Below are 24,565 nucleotides of genomic sequence, written 5' to 3'. Positions count from 1 at the left end.
CATATGCTTCTAAAATAGGTACTAGCCTTGAGTCTGAGACATGGATGTTATGGGATTTTTGTGAAGAAAAAAGTAAATTCATGCAGTTAAAAATAATTTGATAGTGCAAATACACAGACAGGAGATTAATGCTGCAGAGAGAACTAAACATTGCTGAATCAGTCTTGGAAAAAATTAACTTATGCTGTGTACTTCTGGGAGTTTTTAATATTTTTTTCTTCTATATTTGGATACTGAGGGTACTAGAAAAAAAGAACTCCACAAAGCCATAATTAATGGCTGGTGAGTTCACAGAGATGGTAGCCTTTTCCAAACATAGATGTTACATTTTGCTAACAGTTGAATTGCCAACATAGGGTGCAGATCATTGTGTTTGTGTATCCCTTCTGCCTTCCTGCTCAGTACAGCTCAGGCAGCCAGCAGAGCTCCTTGCTGGCCTTGCACAATGGCTTGGAGCTGTTGGACACTTGTAACAGAAGACTTTAGCAAAGTTGGAGAAACATTTAAGAGGGTAGAAAATATCATCAACCCAAAACACAGCCCTTCTGGTGTTCATTTCTAGCAAAGCATGAGACTGAGAAAGTCCTTGGTCGGAGTAAACATTACTTAGCAACAACTAAAAACACCAGTATTATCAGCGTTGTTCCCAGGCTGAAAGTTAAAAAACACAGCACTGCACCAGCTACTAAGAAGGAGAAAAATGACTGCTATAGCTGAACCCAGGACAATGTACCAAAAATTAAATGGGTCACAACTGTATGATCCAAAGTAAACTCAGAATGGTCTGAGAAGGTGCTGGCAAGTGCTCTGACGGGTAGAAGAACCCATTATGCACTGTGGAGGTGAACAGTAAGTGGTAATGGCTACAGAATACTGTAGTTAAACTAACATGTATTAGGACAAAATAGGAAGGCAGCTGTGATGTGGCGTATGAAAGGCACGGACTCAGAGCATCTTCATGCAGCAAATCACTTTATTGCCTATTGCTCTAGCTTTTATACCATTCTAGCAAAAGATATTTTTAGCCTATTGCTCTACCTTTTATACCAAGCGAGTTTTAGCACATCATGTTTAGTTCCTGGTTTACAGTTTTGTTTTTTCCAACATTCTTCGTTGTTTCACAAACAGTCCCAAAATAACCAGTTCCTTATCTTTCTGTTCTCCTGCTCCTGTCCATCTGGGTTGCTCTGCTTAATCACACAGTGTACTTTGCTTCTTCTTTAACTCTTTCTTCTCCAGCCAAGCAGTTACTTCTCTTTGGCAACAATCAAATAGTTTCCATCCTCTCCTACATCTCCCCCTTCTTTATTTATCTGCGAAAGGGCAAGGTTCGCATATAACTGCGTGACCATAACCCGATTCATACTTCGTTCGATTGATCATTGAACACAAGAAAAAAGACAAGGAAGACATAAGGCAATCATTAATACTGCAATTAGAGCTATTAAAATAAACCCTGCGATATTTTTGACCCATGGTCCAAAATTCCCGAGCTGTGAAAACAGACCAAAAGCATCCCACCCCTGATTTAGCTGCAAGTCTTTGTTTGAATCTTTCAATTTCTGGATACTCTTATGAATTGATTCTGAGTGGTCGCTTAGATTCATGTAACACATTCCATTAAAATCCTCACACCCATGTTTAAATAACACAGACACAATCACGCTCTTGCTCAGCATGTGTGCACCTGCTCATTAGTTTTGTCTATATAATATGTAAAAGTGAATTGATATATTTTAACACACTTACTTATGTGCCAACATTAAAAAAAAGTGGCTATTGAAAAACATTTTAAAATTCTATTTTCATAAACCATATTTAGCAGTATTTATTGTTAAAGGTTAGCTTTATATTTATCAATACATATAGTAGATTTTATCAATATAAATGCCAGCTTTAGTGAGACACAAAGCGTATTTGTTCTAACAGATGCACACAGACACAAAGATGAACATAGAGCTCTCTACATAGCTGTAGATCCATATTGGTTTAAATTGGGTAATTACACTGTCATAGCATGTATTTAGCAGCATTTACTATGACTATTTTTTTTTATACACACACACTATATTTGCTATAATACACACCACACCCCATATCATTAGAATTTACTAATTGAATATGGCTTTAAAACATATATTTTTTAAAGCTTTTATTGTTTTAAAGGAGTTTTTTACGATAAATGCTGTGTATTATGCACACAATTTGTCATAATACATCCATATGCCTGCACACTCTGTGTATCTAGATGTCTATATACTGTTGCATATACAGCTATAAATAATATAAATATATATTCATACAGGCTTTAATAATCTCGGTTTATATTCATGTGTCTATAATTACATATTTTACTGTTATAAAGGTCTGTGGTTAATATCCATTATGCATTATGCACAATGTATGTTTGTTACACCACACAGATGCATGTGCAAGTGCTCACACACACGCACACGTGTGCACAGCCCTTACTCTGTGTCTATTCATATAGCAATTTAATAATTGTATTTCCATATAGCATATGGAACAATTAATTTTAATAAGTTTTTAATTATTTTAACACAAAGGTGCATATAAAGATGTGGCGTAACTTCCATGCTGTTATGGCTGAGTTTTTGGGGTGAAAGAAAGAGCCTACCAAATGTGCAAGGCCCCCCAACTGCTCTACCGACTGAGCTAGCCATTATGATTTAAAAAGTTCGAGACGAATGTGGCTTTCCATAGTCTATCTTGTGGGGAGTCTCGATCCCAGTTCCCCTTTATTTTTTTTTTTTTTTTTGTTAACGTGTCTTTGAGGGAGCCTGGTGTGGCCGATAGACAACTGGGCACACCACCACTACTCCCATGTCCCCTCGGTTAAGAGCTTCCCGCCTGCAGTCCTGCCATCGGTCCTCCGGACCCCACCCCTGCTTCCCTGTAAATGTCTGCACCTCAGCAGGAGGAGGAAACAAGTCCGGCTCCTTCTCCGGATCAACAAAACCAGAATCAAAGGGGTCTGTAGGGTCGTTAGGATTATCAGGGTTATCAGGGTCATCACCCGACTCAGCCGCTCCTGACAGAGGCGCTTGCGCCGCGAGGATCGTCGTGATCAGCGGTGAGGACTGCGACGACAAAGGAGGCGCAGACGGGGAGACAGAAGGGGGTACGGGAGGGCAGCTGGTGATGAGGCTTCAGGAGATTTTACCCCCTCACAAGCATCAGTAGCTTCCTTAGACGTGACAGCATCAGCGGCAGCGCTGGTCTGTACCTGGTGAAGAGTGGCCACGATCTGCCACCAGGTTGCCAAATGCTTCCCTGCTGTGGGGTCCCTGTTTGAAGCAGCATCATGCAGCCGTTTACCAACAATTTGCCAAGTGGGGATTTGGAAAGTGCCGCCAGCTAGAAAGTCAGGCACTTTATCATGGATCCATTCTAACAAAGTCACAAGTTACGGACCCGATATGGGCCGATGCTGAGCTTCAAGCAGACAGTGCATTACTTCCAGACTGCGCTGCTGATCTCGGGATAACTTCCCTCCCTCGGTTCCCGACCACTCACCTGCTTAACGGTGATGGGTGCACAATATCAAAGTTCCCGCGGCTCCTGGTTCAGTCAGGCTATGCCACCGGTTTGGGCTCCGTGAGCCTCCTATTCATGTCCCAGTTCAGGCAGCCATTTGTGGCGTATGAAAGGCACGGACTCAGAGCATCTTCATGCAGCAAATCACTTTATTGCCTATTGCTCTAGCTTTTATACCATTCTAGCAAAAGATATTTTTAGCCTATTGCTCTACCTTTTATACCAAGCGAGTTTTAGCACATCATGTTTAGTTCCTGGTTTACAGTTTTGTTTTTTCCAACATTCTTCGTTGTTTCACAAACAGTCCCAAAATAACCAGTTCCTTATCTTTCTGTTCTCCTGCTCCTGTCCACCTGGGTTGCTCTGCTTAATCACACAGTGTACTTTGCTTCTTCTTTAACTCTTTCTTCTCCAGCCAAGCAGTTACTTCTCTTTGGCAACAATCAAATAGTTTCCATCCTCTCCTACACTGTGATAGTGAGTTTTTTTAGGGAAGGAGGGAAGAAATGTGCTCAGTAAGAGGCCTTCAGCTAGCCAAGCTGCTATACAGACAGGCTGAGGAGGCAACTGGAGCAGTGCTGGTGAAGGGAGACAGAAGCCGGGGGATGGATACAAATGGCCATATCTGCTGTCAAATCTGTGATGCGGCTGTTTCGCTTGCAGTACTGTTGGGTGGATGGAGTGGCCTGGAGGCAAAGGTGTCCATCAAGGAAATAAACAGCCTGCTGCATAGCAACGGGAGACTACCTAGCCAGATGGCAAATGGAAAATGAATAGGGCTGTGCAGCATGAGGAGAGAGATGGGAGTGAAGCAGAGAGGCAGAACGTATGGTCAGTGTTCTCCACCCAGGAAGTTCTGGCCCTCTAACCTAGATCTTGCACAAGAAGCACAGGGTATAATTAATGCTGTTGTGACCTGCAACTATTTGCTTTTGCAAATAATAGTTGTAAACATTGCAACTACTACTACTAAGGACTGAAAAGTAGGTTATAAAAATCCATTTTATCTTTGCTATCTCTGCTGCTTATTTACCCCCCTCCCCTTTAAAATTCACTCAGCCTGGAAACTGAAATTAAGCTGGCTACTTTATCTTTTATTTCTAGATTGCTTTCTTTCCTTATGCTCTAAGCAAGAGTAACGCAATGTTTTTTTCTCCTCCATTTTTACATTACTCATTGTTTTAAGGACATTTGTTAGCATTACAGGGAACTGAACATTTATTTTTTTTAAGCAATTGTCAGCTTTCTGTGGTTCTGTGTATGATTTTCTGTATTCTTTCCCACTCCACAGACTGACATGGCAAGTAATTAATGTTCCAGTGAATATCAAGTTTCTATTCTTAGCTGTATTGACAGAACAGCTTTTTTTTGCTTATGACAAATTTTCTGCAACTCACTTTTCCCCTCCAGCTTTACAGAACATTATGAAAACACTCATACACTTAGTGGGAACGTTATTGGAAAGGTCAGGTTGATTTTGACTGACATCATATGTAGAAATCTATTAATGTTTTTAAACCTTTTAGCATAAGATAAAAAGCCTTCCAGTCAGATGGGTTAAGTTTGTCTCATCAGCTGTGACTTGTTGCTGTCAGTGCCACAGTTGCAAATCAGTCATAACAAAATTTTAATCTATCATCTTGGTTTTGAGGAAAATTTTGTAGACATATAACAAGGGAAAACCTGGAGAAATGAACAATTGCCCAGGTTTCATCATCTACTTTTCCATAAATATTAAACAAACCACTTGGCTGTTCAGGCAGAACAAGCAATTCTCTGCATTGCATCCCTGTCAAATCTTAGAGAGGTCAGTCCTCCCATCCACTGCCACAACTCCAGGGTACCCTGCCAAGTTAATTTTTCAATCTGCCTGCAATTATGAGGATGTTCTCAAGGTCACGAGATAATTAGGGGAGGTGGGGGGAGGCTAGAAGCATGTAGTGAGATAGATCGGCTGGTGTGGATGCAGTAGCTGAAGGACAGTCAGCTCTATTAATAACTACTAGTAAGAAAATGGCAAACATGCCTACAGCTATGGATGCAGTACTACTGCACTCCACATTTGTGCTCTGCTTCCTTCTTAACAGGGAGAGGTCAAGAGCTTCTTCCCTTGTCAAGAACAGCATTTCACACAAGGAGATCTAATGCGATTCCTGCAGTGTGTGAGCTGCATTCTGGCTAAGATACACAGCCCACAGTTTAAAGTTTTGTTTCCCACTTCAGAGGAGTCCATTTTCATGTGTACTTACATGTTGTCTTGGCAATAGACAGCAACAAGTATGTTACAGCAGCAGCTCCAAACACAGGTGAATATTCTGTTGGGCCCAAGAGAAAACCTTCAAGTGTTGCTAAGAAGTTTTAACCTTGTAAAAGGTGTAAAAGTGCTGCAAGAAAGTTAACAGGAGCTGTTGCCAGTTTCTTTGCCATTTAACACAAATGGAATTGTAGCAGCTGGTGTGTTCCAGTTCTGGTTGTGCTTGTTTCCCAAGTATGTCAAACAGCATGCATAGAACTAGAACTTGCTTATTTGTTCAGTGTCTGAAATTCTGCTATATACATTTTTGTAGGATCTCTTACTAAATAATCCTAGGAGCTTGATGTGCTAAATGCAAGGAGTATAGCAGCAATTAGGAAGAAATTCATTTAAAGTTGATAGGTCATGCTGATTATGTTTAGAATGACTTTAATGCTATAGATAATATCCCGAGTGAATTATCAATTGTCTGCCCTTTCTCTTATCTGTTATAGCTTGGAAAACATTCAGTGAATTTTTCTGAAGTGAGTAAAGCACAAACTTTTATCTTCGAACTTACCAAGATGTGTATATACACCCACAACAGCCATTCACATTGCCACTGTGGAGTCAGTCCAATCCTCCATGGGATGATCCATCTCAACTAAAGTTTTGTCCCAGTGTAAGCCATGCAGTGTCAATGGCAGGGAGAGGAAATGCACTGGAAAACTCACTTCAGTTTACTGCTAGACACTACTGAAAATGTCTTTCTATGAAAGACTTTGTAGGAAAGCACTGTTACTATCAAGCATTTGCTGGGATTTCTGATCAAGACAAGATAGTGCTGTGCAGTACAGCTGCTACTGAACTGGTTCAAATCAACCGTGTGTATGTGTATCGAGCAGGAAGGAGGACTTGCCTTCGTTGTGGCAGGACACATGGTTGTCCAAGGTTCACCACACATAGCTGATGTGCCTTTTCTTGGGCTTGTGCTTTCCCTGCAGAGGACAAGCTGGAGCAACAACATTCTCTGTTCATACACTACAAAGACCCATGCCGAATTGGTCCTGGGGAGGATAAACCATGGGCAATCGGTAAGACCTTCTCTAACCATAAGTGTATGAACATTTCTTTGTCTCACTCACACAACATCTATAAGCAGCAGATAGTTCAGCTAACTGCGAGTAAGAATTTGGTGGAGACCAAATATTTACAAGGGGTTTTTCTGTAACATGTATTTTATAAGCCTTAACAGTGTCTTGTTGAATTATAATTAAGAACCAGAGATCACAAACTTCAGTCCACATTCTAGAACTTAAGCATCAAACTCGTTGAATGCCTTCCCACACCTATTCTACTTAAAAATAATCTCTAGATTACGTGGGGAGGAGCCAAATTATTGTTTCTGTACTTTCTGCATGCAGTGAAAGCCTGCAGCTTTTGATCAGAATGTTCCGTTTGGTGTTCTATAAATACTGTAAGCAAGGATGGAACAAAGTTCAACAACACTACGAACTTGTAGGATTCATCTTATAAAATGTTTCATGGAACTGTGAGCTATTCATACCTGGTGAAACTCAGTTGAACTTGGTGAATCTTTAGTTCAGGAATTAGACTTTCTCTAGAGGAGCAATTATAACTGTGAAGATACTAAAGGTAAGAATGTGGAACTGTTTGATAACATGGCTTTACTCTGTTGTAGCAGAAAAACAAGCAAACAAACAAACAAACAAAAAAATCAGACACGGGCTGAGAAACTGCCCCAATGCTGGAAGGGTAGAGGCAATGTTTTGGAAGGTAGCAGGCAGCAGGGAGGTCTGGATAGAGGAACGGTGAACACAACGTGCTCTCAGCGCAGTCCCCTCTCCCCCCACAGATGCTGTCTTCACACACCTCTGCCCCCAGAAGCTTCCTGAGGTAGGTCACAGGAGGTGTGCTGGGACAGTCACATCTCCCTTTCTCTTCACAGGTACCTTGTTGGATCCTGAAGGACTGTATGATGAAGAAGTGTGCACTCCAGATAACCTACAGAAGTATGCAATTCCTAATTCTCCCACATGCTTTAGACAATTCCTTCAAAAGCCAGTTCATTGCTTGCTATTTAACATTTCACAAATTGAGGGGTGTTTTATGGACTGCAAAATAAAAAATAATATAAACACCTACTACCAAAATCCAACAAACCAATCACTTTTACTCAGTGATACTTGGGGAAGAGGGAGAAAAGGGAAAAGGGCTACTTCTCTAAGTCTTAACAGAATTGGCTTCAGTGGGTGGGAAGATGAGAGCAACTGCAGTTAGTGTTTTTATGTCTCTAAAGTTGGTCCTACCTGGACAGCCCCATAGGACAAGAAACTCCAAGCACTACCAAAAAGGGTACATGAACAGCTTGTCTGGAAGTGCTTCTGCAGGCAGCCAGCTCTGTGGTCATGGCCCTGTAAAGGGCAGCAACAGAAGGAAATGTCATTTTCCTCAAATAAAAAACCCTGTAAAGTTTAAAACACCACCCCAACCCAACAACTAATTACCTATTCTAGAAAGCTTGCAGAATTCGATACATCTAACAAAGCAAGCTCACAAATAGAGAGGAATTAAATAGCACATCAGCCACAGCTTAATATCTATCGGTGATACTAGTGCAGCATTACTACTTTTAAGGAGTGTTTGATATTGAGAAACAGATATCTTTGGTTTGAGCTAGTAGACTTATGAGAAATGCAAAAACCCCTTAATTTGCAGAAGTCTTCAGATAAATTTCTTGAATACCTGTGCTGCTTGTCAAATAATATGCTAGTGGAGAGACATTAATAAGCTTTGTACATGTGATGATCCTTTTTGCACCTTCTCTATCTTGAAGGCTAGATTAATGGACTAACTACATTATTATTTTAACTGTAAAGATGCTGTAGCTGTTCATTACCAAAATATCCTGAAGAGGTAAAGTTATTTGAATTAATGCATCTGTGCAGATGCTTCAGTTAACACACATAAGGGAAACGGTACATTACATAGGCACAGTTTCTGTTGGCATTTTTACTCACCAAGTACAGAACATGGCATGGTATAGATGGACACTTAGTTGAATGTATTTAGGTGAGGCTACCCCTTGAAGTCATCTTTGTATCAGTTTTGAACAAAGAAATTGAATTCTAGACATAAGGTCTGGATTTAGTTGATATTCAAAATAAGGATTTGTTACAGCAAGTCATGCTTTGCACATTCAAGAGCCTGCAAAATTTCCAGGCATTTCTATTCACATGTTGAAGACAGGAATTTGGTACATGTGAAAGAGATTTCTGGAAAGCAAAAGTAAGGTAATTTGGCCCCACAATCAAGTTTGCAAATGCAAATCTGTATGTGGGTGTAACAATCTATTTTATGGTTCCAGGAGCAGGCAACCTGTCACCAAATTACTTTTAGGATATTTTGTTTTATTCCCTGAAGAGTTCCTTGTATTCAGCAATAAAGTTCCACTGACAAATACATGACTGATAGATAAAAGCCATCAAATGATCAACAAAGATTTAAGAGTATTACTTCACTAGCTATGCGTACATACAGCACCTCAGTTTGAGATAACTGGAAAATATTCCTGAGTACTGGCAACAGAATATACATGACACCTTTTGCCTACTCAGTGTGGTTTTGTTTTCTGCAATATGTTATAATTCTCTTAATCAGATGAAAACCCCCTCTCTTAGACCTCAGTTTCCACTATTTTTCTTATGCAGATGTGCAGGGAAGCAGGGATCTGCATGTGTACCTTATGTAGATGTACTTTAATATTAGAGAAACCACTTCCACAAGAGGCCAGGCAAGCCTGTCCTCCCATCTCTGCAAGGGACTGGTAAACATAAAAATTGCCAATAAATTCAGTAAAATTTAAAGCTACTAATGGAATCTGAGCTTTAAAGATGTTTAAATGCTAAATAGCACAGAAGCTGTGGAGCACTGTGCATCTAACAAGCATCGTTCATCTACACAGCAAAACAGGGCACAGCCTAAAATTGATCTGTTCTCAAATTTTTCAATAAAAAGCCTTAATCAAGCTTTACAGACTGTTCAAACAGACATTTAAATTGGCAGCATAAGCTATCTAGAGAATTAGTTCTTCATTGGCACTCTTCTCTAGTTTATAAATAAAATTAAGTACTTCACATTACTAAACTAATTAGGCCATAAAATCAGCAGAACAACTAGTTCTTAAGTATCGCTTTCACGTTAAGTACAGCATGTGTACAACATCAGACTAGAAGAACATACTTGGTACAATAATAAGCCAGTCACAATTGTGGAACAATAATTGTATGTGGCTGTAATTATTACAATTAATAAGCTAGCTGTCACAGTCTGGGCCCTGCCCCAGTGCTGGAAGCTGCACAAGCTTCTGCTCAGCAAGGCTTCACAAAAGGCACACAATCTCATCTCACATCATAGATGATTGTGGCCTTTGAGCAAAGCACTGGAGTAAGGCCATTTTCATCTCCAAACTCTGATGGGAGTCTGGTACAGGAGAGCACAGCTAAGAAACAAGATTTAAATGATAATTTTTCCAGTCTCCACTGCTGGACGGTGGCTCACAGTTCTGGGTGACAGGCTGCAGCACCAGTAAGAAAAGTCCTCCTTAACTCAGGTGCTTCTCGCCTGAATGAGGGATGGTCCCTCAAGCTTTATGATGAGGGAGTTTTGCTTTATGGCTCCCTTGCATACACTGCTCTTCACGCTCCTCCTGTGTTCGCTGCAGCTACAGTCAGCACTACCAACCAGCCAGCAGCCAGAAAGCTGCCCGATAGAATGTTCATACTTAAACTTTAAGCTTATTTGAGACTGAAAGTCTTTCAAGAAAAAATATGAAGTTCTAATTACTTTCTATCCTCCCTTTCTTTGTGTCAATGAATTAAGCCAATTACTCTGACAAAATTCAGGTTTAGTTGTGCAACTCGGTCATAATTAGTTATGTTCACTTAAATTGTTAGCATGTAACTGTTTCACAGCACATGCCAGATGTCCAGTACTGGTGTCTGCTTCCTGCAGAGACAAACAGCAAACCACTGTGTATGAAGTGCTATGAAATTTAGGCAGAAGCAGATGCATGCACATTTACAGTTTGGTTTCGTCATGTATTTAAAATTAACATTTCCCTTCTGTGAGCAGTTGTGCAGGTTGAGTGAATACCCAGCGTTTACAGACTTTTGAAAGGACATAATTGAAGCTAAAACAAATTCATCTTTTAAATTAATGCAAATAAGATTTTTGGCAGTAGCACTGCAGCGCTAATCAGCAGTTTCTTCTACTTTGTTACTTAATTAGCTTTGCCAAATATAAGCACAATTTTTGAAAGAGGTCAGTCCCATCAAAGAGCTTGCTTTCTTGAACCTAGAAAAAAGAATTACAGTAAGTGAATCATTTGCAGTAGCTCTCTGTAGGATCAGCTTGCAAATGGGGTGCAGACAGCAAGCTAATTTAATGTGAGTTATTAGATGACAGGCTAAAACAGAATAATACATAAAAGGAAGCTTACTTTCATAAACTGGTTACAATAAACTCCAAGAACCTTCAATACCTCACCAAGTCCAAAGGGGGTTAAAAGTTGTGATTAAATAAGTATATGACCAGAATTTTGTCATTGTTATATTTGAGGACACATGTAGTATTTCTTGTATGTCTCAACTGACCCAAATGTACAGATTATAACACTACTGAGACCTAATCAACTGCAGCAAGTGCTGTCCCCCCTGCGCCACCATTCAGATTTCTCCAAAGAGACAAAATTTGACAAAGAAACCATTTAAATCTCAACCATTAAAACACATCATGAGAGTCTGGTGTTTGTCTCTTGTTTTTCCTTCATTCTGTACTCTCACATGCATGCATTAAAAAACTCCTAAACCCAACCCCATAAAACCCACCCAAAGTCAAGTCTTAAAAAACAGGTGATCAAAAATATCTTATTTTTCCCCCAAGGTGAAATTAAAGGCTTTGTACCTGCTAGGACCCAAGTTCATGGCTCAGTGTTTCTCCTGTGATAGTTGATGTAGCTTAATGGTGTAATCAACTCTTACAAGGGAAACCACAGAACCTTAAGCTCAGGTTTTGGCAGGTAAGTAAAAGAAAATTATTTTCAAGGAGGTGGTTTGGAAAGTAGTTTGTTTGTGTTTTGAGCCAGAGAGCAAAACCACAGCCTAACCTGTCCCTCTCTGCATGCACAGTTATCACTCAAACCAGCTGCAACTGTACTTGATATCAATTGTCTGCATAATACCCTACACAGGCAGTTATTGTGTGGAGCTCCTGCTTTTGCACGCACGGTTGTGTCTGTTGTTGGCAGATCTTTTAAACAGAACACAAGAAGGGAAACCAAGTTTCCTTTTAAATCCAAGACAACATCAAAACAATACAGAACAGCACAGCAACATAAATTTACCGTAAAATAGAGTGACAGGGACCGTTGTGGTAGCACGTTCAAAGCAGGGCTAACTTCAAAAGTCAGATCAAGTTGCTCAGGGCCTCAATAGTCTTCTGTATAAAACCCACTGTTAAGGTTTAAGCACCCAAAATAAAAGTTTTAATGGGAGAGCTGCAGCTTTGCCTGAACACAGAACTGGTACCTAGACAACTGATTCTTAATTTTGAGTGCTTCTGCATGCGGTTTTGGGCTGGGCAATCTCCTTGCAAGATGGGGGCAGGACTAACACACCCACTGAGTAAGTCCATCTCTGTAGAGGAGTTTGGAGAGTGTCACATACAGAAATCAAGTAGATTAGGCTGCCATTACTAGTGAAGTAAGAGCTTGGGGTCCAAGACACAATAATCTGATGCTGAGGCTTGCTCAAAACCAGCTAGCACCTGCCCAGGTGCATGCTCCAGAAAGCCATTCCTCATCCACATCCTGTCTGTAAAGCTGGTTGCCTAAATCTCAGAAAGAGTTGCTCTGATCAGAATAGAGAGGTTTGCATTGAAGTACTCAGGTTTGTTCTGAAGTAACCCATGAAACAGTTTCCTCCTCTCCTAGACTCAGCAATGCTGGAAATCAACAGAGGGGCTGTGGACTGCAATATACTACAGATAGCAGGCAGGCAGGCAGGGTCCTCCTCACAGGTGTCTGTGTTTCTGGCTACAAGGATAGGTCCACCACCGATGCCAAACACACCATGAAGCTTTAAGAGCACTATCAGCAGTTAGCACAGCCTCATACTGGAAAACACATGTGGAAGATGTGCCCTACAAGTTTAACAGTCCTTTTGGACAGGCATTACCCTTACTGGGGATTTGGAGAGAATCTAGTGCAATACACGAAGGGATAGAACAAGCAACCATTTAATGCACTTGTTTTGTTTTTTAATGAAATAGGGTGCTGGAAAGTGAAGAAGGAAGGAAAGGATACTTGGTCTACCCCACCAGCAAGAACTACAGTTCCAGTCAGAAGGGGAGGAAGGCATCCTTGAAAGGAAACGGGAGGAGGATTGACTACATGCTCTATACAGAAGAAGGTCTCTACCTGGAATGGAAAGTGGTGAGTTTCAGAGCTGACAAAAAGAGCTGTAACTCACACAACAAACTTGTCTGGGTGGTATTGCAGCCTGTTCTGCTTGGGTTCAAATTCATACTCCAAGGGGAACCTACTGCTTTGCTATTTTCTACTTCTGCAAGCAAGTATGGAGTTTGTAAACCTATTATGTAAACAAATTCGAGAGGAGTAGTAGCACTGGTAGATATGCTGCTCCTCAAAAACAAACAAACAAAACACCTTGTTTCAAAGTCTTGCCAGACTAGGTGTTTTGGTAATGCCAGCAATCTGAATGTTTTTTCATCTTTTCAGGCATTTGGATGTTCTTTTATTATGCTTATTAAAACCTACCTAAGTTACAAGCCCGTGATATGCAGGCAGACATTGACATGAGCTAACTAGAGCAAGACCTTGCAGTGCATTGTCTGCTTCCTGGTGTAGGACCTTAGCTTATACAGAATTCCATGATGAAAAAGAGACACTAGTTCACATTTATCTACCATACCCTGCTGTAGCTGCTGCAGAAGAGCAGGCAATAGAGCAGTTCAGCATAGCTTAGTGCACAGTACCTCGATCTGCCTGTGCTCTGTGTGCACTCTGTAGACATGACAGCTTAGCAGTTAAATTCTTTTCAGACGCACAAAATGCCCATGGTACATCCGTATGGTAAACCCATCTTACATTTTGCACAAACAGCAATAAAGCCAGTATTTGAATAGTTTTGACCCAGATTAAGTCATTGATAAGGCTCATGCTGGCAGCATAACAAATATATGTGCTTCCTGCAAGCAATTCCCAAAGTACTGGCGAAGTAAGTACCTGGCTGGTGGAAGGGGTCAGCTGCATTGCATCAGGTGAGCATTAGGATGGCTCCATCCAGCTGTCAGAAGCTGGGAAGCACACAGTATTTCCTACAGAACTTCAATTTGGTCCTATGCAATGTTGCCAGAACAAAGTCTGGAATTTGGAGACATGAGGAGCAGGGTTCCTCATTGCCTTGAGTCCCCAGGAAGTTCAACACCTCAGTCTAGAAGACAAGCTTCCTTTTTAGCTGCATGCCATGGCTAGTACGGTACAGCTAGCCCCTCCTTATGCACATGGATCACCTACTGCAGCACTGTAGATCAGTGTCTGCAACAGCACAGCTGTAACAGAAAGAAAAGGTGCAACAGATTCCATCCAGACTAGCTTAACTGGTATCATATAAATGGTTCACCTCATCAACTGCACCACACTGACATGCCCTGTGTGGCAGATAGTTTACCATGAGCCCAGCCAGTCTAGGCTGGTCCCATACATCTACTAATGCAGAAAGGAAGTTCAAAGTAAACTAGAGAGAGGCATAAACCCCAAGTACAGTGTGTGCTATACTAGATCAGTTTTCCAATTCCTTCTTTCTTTTGTTTTTCCTCTGCAGGAAGTGGAAGAGTTCAGCTTTATTACCCAGTTAGCAAGCTTGACAGACCACCTACCAGTAGCAATGCGTCTCATGGTTTCTACAGGAGATGATGACCCTTAAAACTGACCAGCTTTGAGAGATCAGAAGAGGGAAATGTTAACGATATTAAGAAAATATCAGAGGATAAGAACAAACTGTTCTGGTGCCATGTTAGGAAAGATGAGCAGACCTGACCTGGGCTACTCCCAGAATGTACCAACAAAGGCGGATATAAAAAGAGAAGAAATGGAAGGGGTTGTGGCCAAAAGCCACTGTCACAAGTTGCTCAGGCAACAGGGCAGGCCTGTACTACAATGCTTTCACTGTGGATCGAACAGAACCAAGATGGAAGTCCTAATTCCTTCTGAAACAGTGCCATTCTTACTAAAACGTGTTTTTATACTAATATATAGCACAATTTAGTTTATAATTAGTCTGTGAGTTAGTGCCGCTCAATGTTTTTTTGCATCATTTCCTTGTATAACTAATAAGCTAAAGCTTTTTTTCTTTTTTTAGCCTGTTAAAAGTTGTAGTAGCGTGCTTGCATCAGTAGCGTGCTTGCATCAGTAGCGTGCTTGCATCAGTAGCATGCGCCCATGCTGCATGCTGCTCCGAGATAAAATAGTCAGTAAGATACCATGGGGAATATCAGAATGGAAGTGAGTTCAAAAATCAGATACCAGCCAAAGCAAGGCATTCTGGGACCGGCAAACCCTTCTGTCCTTACAGATAGACCTTAAAGCAAACAGAACCTGTATTCAGTTTGCAGACCAGTATCTTCCTGTCCTATTTAAGGATACTTAAAAGATTTGCAATTAAGACGTTAAGAACACAGTTCTACCCTTACTCCAGCTGTGTTCCCACTGAAATTCTGAAGTGTTTTGTCTGGAAAATGACTCCAGAATTGGGCCTTTAGCCTTCTAAGTGCAAGTTATTCCCTTAAGAAGGGATACAGTTCCTTTGTAATGTCTTTTCTTTCTTTCCCATACATGGGACAGTTTTGAATTATGGTATGGGATGATATGTATGTTACAGTAGAGTGAATAAATTCCTGTAATACCATTGGTAACACCAGAGCCAACCTTCTGCCTTAGCTAGAAAGAGTAAGTGGGAAATAGCTTGTAAAATGCATGCTAGATATAGAGTTAAAATAAAAATTTCTTTGGAAAAATGTAGAAGAGTGTATGACTGATAAGGCAGGATAACCTAACAGTTTTTTAAAAGGAATCAATCAGGACACTTAAAAGGAAAATGTAGTATGACTAACTAGAGAGTAAATAGAACTGTGACTCTCAGCCTTAGGTAACTACTGCCTAGGAGCAGAGGGTTTGTTTCTGTCTGTGAGACGGAGTTCTTCAGTATGTTATGCACTCACAGGCTTTAATAGGGGTCTTTGCCAGCTAATTTGTATGTTCTTTCCCCTGCAGCTCTTTGAATGTGGGGCTCCCCTCTGCCATCTTATCCCTATGATCTGGCCTACCCAGCCTCTGTAACCTTAACAAAAATAATGAAAAGCTGAGGATCAGGTCCATGGCGAGACTTGGTGTTTCTTTAGGGATTTAAATTCAGAAAGGTTTGTGTTGCTGGGAGAACAAGGAGACCCCTTGTGTTTCCACCGATACTTAGTTTCTTCTGCCTACTTCCTGTTCAGTTTTAGTGTTATTTTCTCTTACATTATAAATACCCTGAGTTAAAAAGAGAAGAGTTAATCTAATAGTTAGACTTACTCCATTAAATAAACTGTTCTAGTTATGCTGGCCACAAACTCATGAAGATGCTCTTGTTTTGGTTTTGATTACACCTGCTAGGAATCAGCTTGAGCTAAATCAGAACAGATTTAAATTAGAAATCACAGTCTGTGCAGCCTCTGGTACTGGCTTAATTAGCTGCAGTAAACAGTGGAACTTTCACTTAGGTCAGTCTGATTTTGCAAGTAGAGAAACTTTTTAACAGTCATGAGAGTACTGGACTGACAGTACTGCCTAATCCCAAGTAGATAGTAGGCCACTGCTCATGCACTCCCACGGCACCTGGTCTCAACATGTTTTATGCCTCATTTTCCAGTCCCAGCATCCCTTCAGCAGAGACTGCCTCTAAACAGTATACCGTGCCAAACCATGGGGTAGTCTGCAAGCATAACCATGGGGACTCCAAAATGGAACCAGACCAAATTCCCCTTTTTGATAAAATTAGGAATTCAAGTTTACAGCATCAGAGACTCGAATGTGCTGTCCCAGTGCACCACCACTTTCCCACTTTGTATGTTTCTCTTTATACAGAGGGTGCACATATGTGCAATGTGTTTTTCCAGTTTCTTATCTCCCCACCCAATTCAGAAAAACTTGTACCTAAAATAATGCTTTTAACCCTATTTTCTACCTTGCTTGTGTTTTATTAACCTTTTTTAAAAAAACAAATGGTATCCATAGCAATGTGTGCTGTCCAGCAGCTATTTCTCAGTAGTAAGATTAAATATAAGGTACAGTATTTTTAATAGCTTTCCTATCAATGTAAATTACAATTTGATATCCACTTCTCTAAGTATCAGTTGCAGGAACTGAATTTGGCACCGTGGGGGATATAATCCTAGAACTACTGCCAAACAATGTTACATTATTTACAGTAAAACTAACATGGTCTAAATTACTTCAAAATCAGTTCTGTGGCTTTGTACTGACTAAAAACCAGGCACTTTTGTCAACTTTTTGAGATATGCTGGGAAATATTTTTTCAAATTTGAACTGTTTTAGATTTTGATGTTCTTAGTTTCTCAGTGATCATGAAATGGATAGTTGTAAAATGTTCTCTCGATACAATACACATACATTTAATCAGTCTAGGTAGTTCTTACTAATTTACTGTCTTAAGGATCAACCTTGTAAGAGCACAATGCTGGGAGGTACAGCATTGTGGCACCACTGTATAGATGCTCCTTGCTTTTGTGCATCAATCCTGTGCCTTCTGACACCTCGGTATGCTTGCAGGAGTCAGAGAGCGTATGTACTGCTAAACTGTAACAAACAGGCTTTCCTTTCCAGAGGAGCAACCTCCTGGAGAAAAGCAAGTTTGTCTACACCACTACTACCACAGTTCCATAGACTGACTGGCAGAGAATGACTAGGATGACGCCTGTACCAGCAGGTATCAATCATTACAAGCCTTAGACAGGTACTATGTAATAGAATATCTGCATTAAAAAAAAAAAGGGGGGGGGGGGAAGTGTCATGGAGAACATGCCCAGGAAATCAAACCCTGGATAGCTTTTTCAAATGTCAATCCCACCTCGCTTAAGGATAGCATAAGCCAATTTATTAGTAGGATGTTATTTATTAGAAGTTTGAGTTAGGCTTACTCAACTATGCTGGCTCCCCTTTGTACAAGAATTTCAGGTATCTTCAAGAAGTGGGTGATAACACTATTCTTGGTTTAATAGCTGCCACTCAACAGGGATACTGTAGATGAAGCATCATCTGTTTTTATGAAAGCTAGGTAACATCTCCTGTTTCTCATGTTCCATTTGCATTTTACAACAGCACTGCTAGAACAAGTGAACAGAATACACAAACAAGGATCGCCGAAAACTAAGAGCTCCCAGAAGTTTCAAGGATGTCAGATCCTTACAAAGTCAGTACCTTTTGGTCACTTCAAAAACACAGCCTACAGAACGTAGCCTCTTGGGCACATCCAGATCCAGTTAATCTGTTCACTATTTGTCTGAGGGACATGTGATCCACCTGCTTTGCAGCCACTGAGGACCAGTAGTAATGCCTAGTGTACTATATCACTATAACCAATTCAAGTGGTGGCCAGCTAGTTTTATTCCATCACAAACTGGATGCTTAATAGCAGCTGTATAAAGCAACCAAACTGTGCCACAGACTGGCTCCAACATGCAGCCCACTGAGCTGTGGCCTGCTGTAGAGAAACCCTGGAGAAATCTGCCTGGTATAATGAGTTTACCTGCCTTGTGCTAGTAGCATGATGAGGTTTTGTCCAGGAAGCATTCAGCCAGTCTGGCTAGACCCTCACTCCTACTTGTTGGGTAAGACAGTAACATTTAAGGAACTTACAATTCCAATAGAGATTTTTTTTTTTTTTTAATGGCTTTTGTTTGGTGTTCCCGATTAAGCAAATTGGCTGTCCCCAGTTTGGTCTCTGAGCTACCCTGGGATCACACAGTAGCACATCAATGTCAGCACATATCATCAGCTCAGAAATGAAGCATTTTTGCCTCCTTTTGACACTACAGGAGAACAGAAATACAGTTCAAGCACTTTGAAAAACTCCCAATTTTATCCATTGCAATGAGGGTCAAATTGTTACTGAAGGTCTCATTTTTCCATGCCATCTTGTTTTAAATATAATCTTGATGCTTTTAAAGACTTGTATTATTGCTGAGGTTTAGAAATCCTATACTACGAATAACCTTTTTTATTTCAATGATTTTTTGGTATCGTATCCTTCTGGAACCTAATGGTTTTATATGGTAAGCGTGCACCTTCTGACATTTTGTTATAAACATATTAAAAAAAGAAAAAAAAATTAAATATTTTCATTGGTTTCTTTACCTGCAAGAAAACCACAATCTCAGACCTGATAAAAACAAGTTATTTTGAACAATAGGGAGAGGTTTTTGTCTTTTATTGGTGCTGAAAGGAATAACTGGTCGATGAAAACAAGATAATAAAATTTCAAGGCTCAAATGATTCTGTGCAGTCCACTTTTTCTGGTTTTGTGATGCGGAGTCTGACATCACTAACAAATCTGACTCTAGGAGTCCAGTCTCCCTGTGCTACACCTGTTGTAGTGAATCTGCAGAAAATAAAGGCTGAAACAAATAAGTGCTTTTAACTCGCCCTCCATGGCTCAAACATCCCCCCTCGCAGACACCCTGCTCAGTGTTTCACACAGGCATTCACAGTGCCTGCTGTTGGCTGCAAACCTGAACCCCCATCTCTCCACCAAGGACAAGGATATCCACTCTGCATTGCATTCTGTTGGTGTTTAATATAAGGCCACTTCACAAGAACAATTTCTTCTTATGCAGTTGTACATCTTGACATCTCAACAGTTATCTAGTCCCTGAACTAATGAGAGCAGGTTTTTATCTTTATACTGTCCAGCCAAAGATAATTAAAAACACACACAGACTCTGTACATTTGTCCTTAATAAATCCAGTAATAAAACAAAAGTCAAGGGAAAGGAATCCATTCTACTGGTTCAGTCTTTCTGAACAGTCCTCAGAGTCCTTTATAAAAGCCAGTAGGAAACCCCACCTTGAAGAATTTATTTTCTCCACAAGCAGAAAGGAGGAAATCAATGCAGTGCGAGTGACAGAGGAAGAGCACAGCAGACATTTCTTGCCATTAGCTCAGGAAGGAATCGCTTTTGAGACAGGATGTTAGAGCTGGATCTCTGCAGCTTTCTCCACTGCTGTACAGGTAATTTTTGTCTGCATTCTGATGCTACCATAGCATTATCCTTTGACAGACTTAATTTTCCAGTGGTAGATTCCTAGCATGTGCCTCTTCTGCAATACCTGACCTGTTTTCCATTGTTGCAGTTTGCATTATCGTGTGAGCAGCTCATGAGTGGCTTCCCCTCTATGAAGTGCTATAAAGCCACAAGGTAAAACACCATTTCTTGGACAGTTGGCGCTGTCCAGACATTTAACTAAGAAGAACAAGTATAGAAAAATCATTACTCCTTCCTGCTCCCCCTGCCCCAGGAGTTGTAGTGTAGTTTACTGTGAACCTGTGCCTGGAGGTCAGCACTGTAACTAACTGAAATGCCGTCTGCCTCAGGCTATTTTACAGATTCTTTTAGCAAAGCACCCATTAAAACAGAAACCTCCCTATCCCACTGAAATTCCTGCTAAGAATGCTGCTGAAACCACTACTCTTCCAGCCCTTTTCTTTGACTGTTTAATACTTTGATGTACCAATCCTCCTTGCTGCAGCAAATCCAAGTTGCTCATCTACATTTTCATGGCCTTTCAGAAGACATGCTCTTACCCTCTACCATCGTTTTTGACTACCCCAAATTTCCCATCTGCCACTCCTAAATCTGCAAGCCCATTTTCTTCCATACTTTCCCTGACATTTAGGGAAGGCTCCAATCAGCCATTTGTGAGATCAGTGAGTGGGGCTTACTAGGAAGACTGGCAGGAAAACAACAATCCTCCTTCTCATCTTTTTTGTAATGGCAGATTTAACAACTGCTCCTTCCAACCATTAGATGTGGACAGGAAGAGATACACATTAATTGCAGGTAAGACTACAAGAAAATGGAAAAAGGAAAAAAAAATATCCGAGGATAGTTACACATTGGGTCTATGTACCCAAAAAGATCCTGGAATCTCCATCAACATTTAACCTGGGCCATATATTCACTCTTTTTCCCTCCTCCCCACAGTCCCCAAAACCCCATTATAGGCCTGTGGGAGAGGATGGAAACTATTTCATTATTGCCAGAGAGAAGTAACTCCTTGGCTGGAGAAGAAAGAGTTAAAGAAGAAGCAAAGTACACTGTGTGATCAAGCAGAGCAACCCAGCTGGACAGAAGTAGGAGAACAGAAAGATAAGGAATTGGTTATTCTGGGACTGTTTGTGAAACAACGAAGAATGTTGAAAAAAACCCAAAACTGTAAACCAGGAACTAAACATGATGTGATAAAATAGTTTGGCATAAGAGTTAGAGCAATAGGCTAAAGATAGCTTTGCTAGAATGGTATAAAAGCTAGAGCAATAGGCAATAAAGTGATTCGCTGCATGAAGATGCTCTGAGTCCGTGCCTTGCATACGCCACATAGGCCTGATGAACATTTTGAACTATTGCAAATCATACAAGCTGCTGAGGTTGTGCTCAGCCCTACAGAGGCTGCAGCACCTACACTGGTACCATTGCCTCTCACACTAATAGACACTTCTCCAACCTGGGAGCCTGGTTCACCCACCTTCACCGTTTGGTATGTCCTCTCACCCTCCTCCTGTCTGACTCACAGATGCCTCAAGGCAGAAGACCATGTCACTGTCCTGTCTCTTACACAGCACCCAGCACTACAACATCAAGGAAAATGGTTCCCAGGCACCAGAACCATCTAAACAGTAAACTACTCAAAAGAGGAGATTAACTGTAGTAGAAAAACGCTACAGCCTTCCTGTGTGCTTTAAAGGATGAGATAATTGAATATAATCACATAAAATACAGGGACATTTTCCCATGTTTCTATTAACACACTAGCTTACAGCTGGCTTTCCTGTCTGTAAATTGCATAATTCTTGCAAAACAGCCCCTGCTTACTCTGTTCCTCTGGAAACGTCCATAAGCTGATGTTTCACCTTCTTTTGCTCCCATCAGCATCTCGTACCCACCATGTGTTTGCACAGTTTCTACCACTGCCAAGCCCCCTCTTTCCCTTTTGTAAGTAAACCTTTGATGTCTCCAAGGCCAAACCAGCAGAACAACTCCAAACTGCCCCACGTGCCACAGTCCCCAGTTGGTAAGCCACATGTGCCAGAATATCCTTTATCTGTATAAACACTGCAACAAAATCCTAATGTTTCACAGTAGTTATTACATCTGTTACAAGTTCTTTTACAAAGCTCTGCTAAAGCTCCTCAACTCATGGCAGCATGTGTCCAAAGCAACCAGGAACCTTAAAAGTCCCATTCCTATTCGCAAGTGTTTTGACTCTTCCAGATCCCAGCAACAAGATGCATCAGTCTGATGAGCTCAACAGAGACCTTAATGTGATCCTGAATGCTGTACTGTCATTAGTGTACTGAATATTGAGATCTCTGACCGCTTTCCACCCTGATAAAATGGAATTTGCTTCACAGATGCACACATTAAACACCGTATTAGCTAGTAACTGATATAAATCCTTCTGCCTCGATACAAAATGGAGGATGATGGCAAAGACATTGCAGTGTTAGACGAGGGGAACAGAGCTGCCTGCAGAAAGAACTGTAGCATGTCTGTAAAGCGTGCACACACAACCTACACATTGAACCTGTGAGCTGCAATGCCACAAATGCCTAGCAGAATGACTCGCACTGAGTTCAGGATGCACCTATAGTAAGAACTGCTCTATTCCACAATGGTGTTTCTATAATTTTTTATATTCTGGATGATGCAGTAAAAACAACTGAAGGGGTTTCCAGTGCTGTTGCAGCAATGCTTACCCTGGTGAGACCCCTCTTGCCCACAGCTGACCTTGAGTGTCCTTCTGCCTCACTGCAAAAACCTCAGCCTCACCATTCTGCAGCTATGTGTTCCAATGTTAGAGCAAATTAGAAGCTGTAAATGTAGCATTTATTATACCCTGACAGAAAGAATCGCTCAGTCTGGTTAAGTGCTGGGCAGTGGCTCCATACACAGTGTAAAAGGTCCTTGTCCAGGCCTGGCTTCCAAGGGACTGACAATTAGAAGAAGGTTTCTGACCACAAGACCAGGCAAGTTCAAAACCAGCTTCCAACTGACCACAATGGAATGTGAAACAACCAACCAAACAAAAATTCCTCTCTGAAAACCCACTGCTTTTAAAAAAGAGTTTGATCTATTTTTAAAGAGAGATTATATGCGTGAGCCCTACTACAGGAAGGGACTATACAGAGCAACCCAGAAGGTCCCACTCAGTCCTGCACTTGGTTTGAGGATGGGGGAAAAGTACAGAATTTCTTCTGCTTCTGAGTAACGATTATTTACAAGCACAAGCCTAATTATCTGTTTGGGACCCTCAATTTCTTCTTTTAAAAAAAGAATTGATATTTCTATTCACTTTTTAAACATGGACAGGACTGGCACTTACTAGCAGAAACTAGCAATGAATAGCTCCCTGTAAGAAGACTATACTTAAAGTGTGGGGGGTAAAGGAGAATGGAAAATAAATGAATGGAATGAGGAGCTACTCAATCTGCAGACATACTATAAAGACACAGGAGCATCTAAAAAGAAAAAAAAGTAAACTGCAATTAAAAAAAGTTAAAAACATTAAGAAAGATTAAATAGCCCTTAGTTATTTGGGAAACATTCCACAGTATGTACATTGCTGACTAGTTTTGTTGGTGACAAGCATGACTACACCTTGCCTTTAGTTTTAGAGATGCTTTTTTATTAAATCTTATTTTAAATATAATTATTTGATTAGCTGTTGCCCAGCCAACCCAGGGAATGCAAATACAGACTGTCTCAAAAAGAGTCTCAGCTTTTAAGGGGAGGTAAACAATGGAGCAGTGTATCTAGCTCCCAGCTAGAGGCAGAGACACAAGTGGAATATTCTCCCCATAAGCAAAGAGATACGGGCAGCAGCATCCAAGAAAGCAGCAGGAAGCTGGCAGTGGATAGAAGGCATTGCATCAATCTGAACAAATGATCTCCTGTGAGAAAATACCTTTATTTATTCAGGCAGACTACATGGCCTGGCTGACTGGCACTGTGACAAGCACAAAAATGACAGCATTCTAAATGGGGACAAGCTCTGCCAACAAGGAAGGCTTCAAAGAAAGAGAATGGGCTAAACAGCACCTGAAAGGGCTGTCACATCCTCACCACAGAACTCCTGTTGATACCTGATGACTGCCACTGTGGAGCAAGGAACATGCTGCAACTACATCTATATGTTAGCCTATCTACAATGGATAATGAGAGGAATTCAGCTCCCTGCAACACAACCCTGACTCTAATCTGGTTTAGGAAGGAAGTGTTTAGATGATCCAAGGTGCTGATTACTCTTTTGGAAGGCAAGTGCTACTTATACCTCTACCCTGCTGTTACATTCATATCACCTATAAACATCAAATAAACCCATAGCCTGGCAGTGCAGGC

General features: G+C 40.9%; 1 protein-coding gene across 1 annotated transcript in view; it reads left to right on the top strand.

The window, feature by feature from the left end:
• The window catches only part of LOC115619063 (sphingomyelin phosphodiesterase 3-like), a 46,054-nt gene extending 31,237 nt beyond the window's left edge, over nt 1-14,817 (top strand). Inside the window, exons 4-7 of the mRNA XM_030511076.1 lie at nt 6,796-6,885; nt 7,761-7,824; nt 13,142-13,304; nt 14,716-14,817. Of these exons, the coding sequence (XP_030366936.1) occupies nt 6,796-6,885; nt 7,761-7,824; nt 13,142-13,304; nt 14,716-14,817 (419 nt within the window). The remainder of the gene's footprint in view (nt 1-6,795; nt 6,886-7,760; nt 7,825-13,141; nt 13,305-14,715) is intronic.
• Nucleotides 14,818-24,565: the final 9,748 nt, after the last annotated feature.

The sequence above is a fragment of the Strigops habroptila genome, chromosome W (genome assembly GCF_004027225.2).
Source record: "Strigops habroptila isolate Jane chromosome W, bStrHab1.2.pri, whole genome shotgun sequence".
Classification (NCBI taxonomy): Eukaryota; Metazoa; Chordata; class Aves; order Psittaciformes; family Psittacidae; genus Strigops; species Strigops habroptila.
Note: the sequence above shows the minus strand (reverse complement) of the source record. Positions and strands in the feature narration are given on the sequence as shown.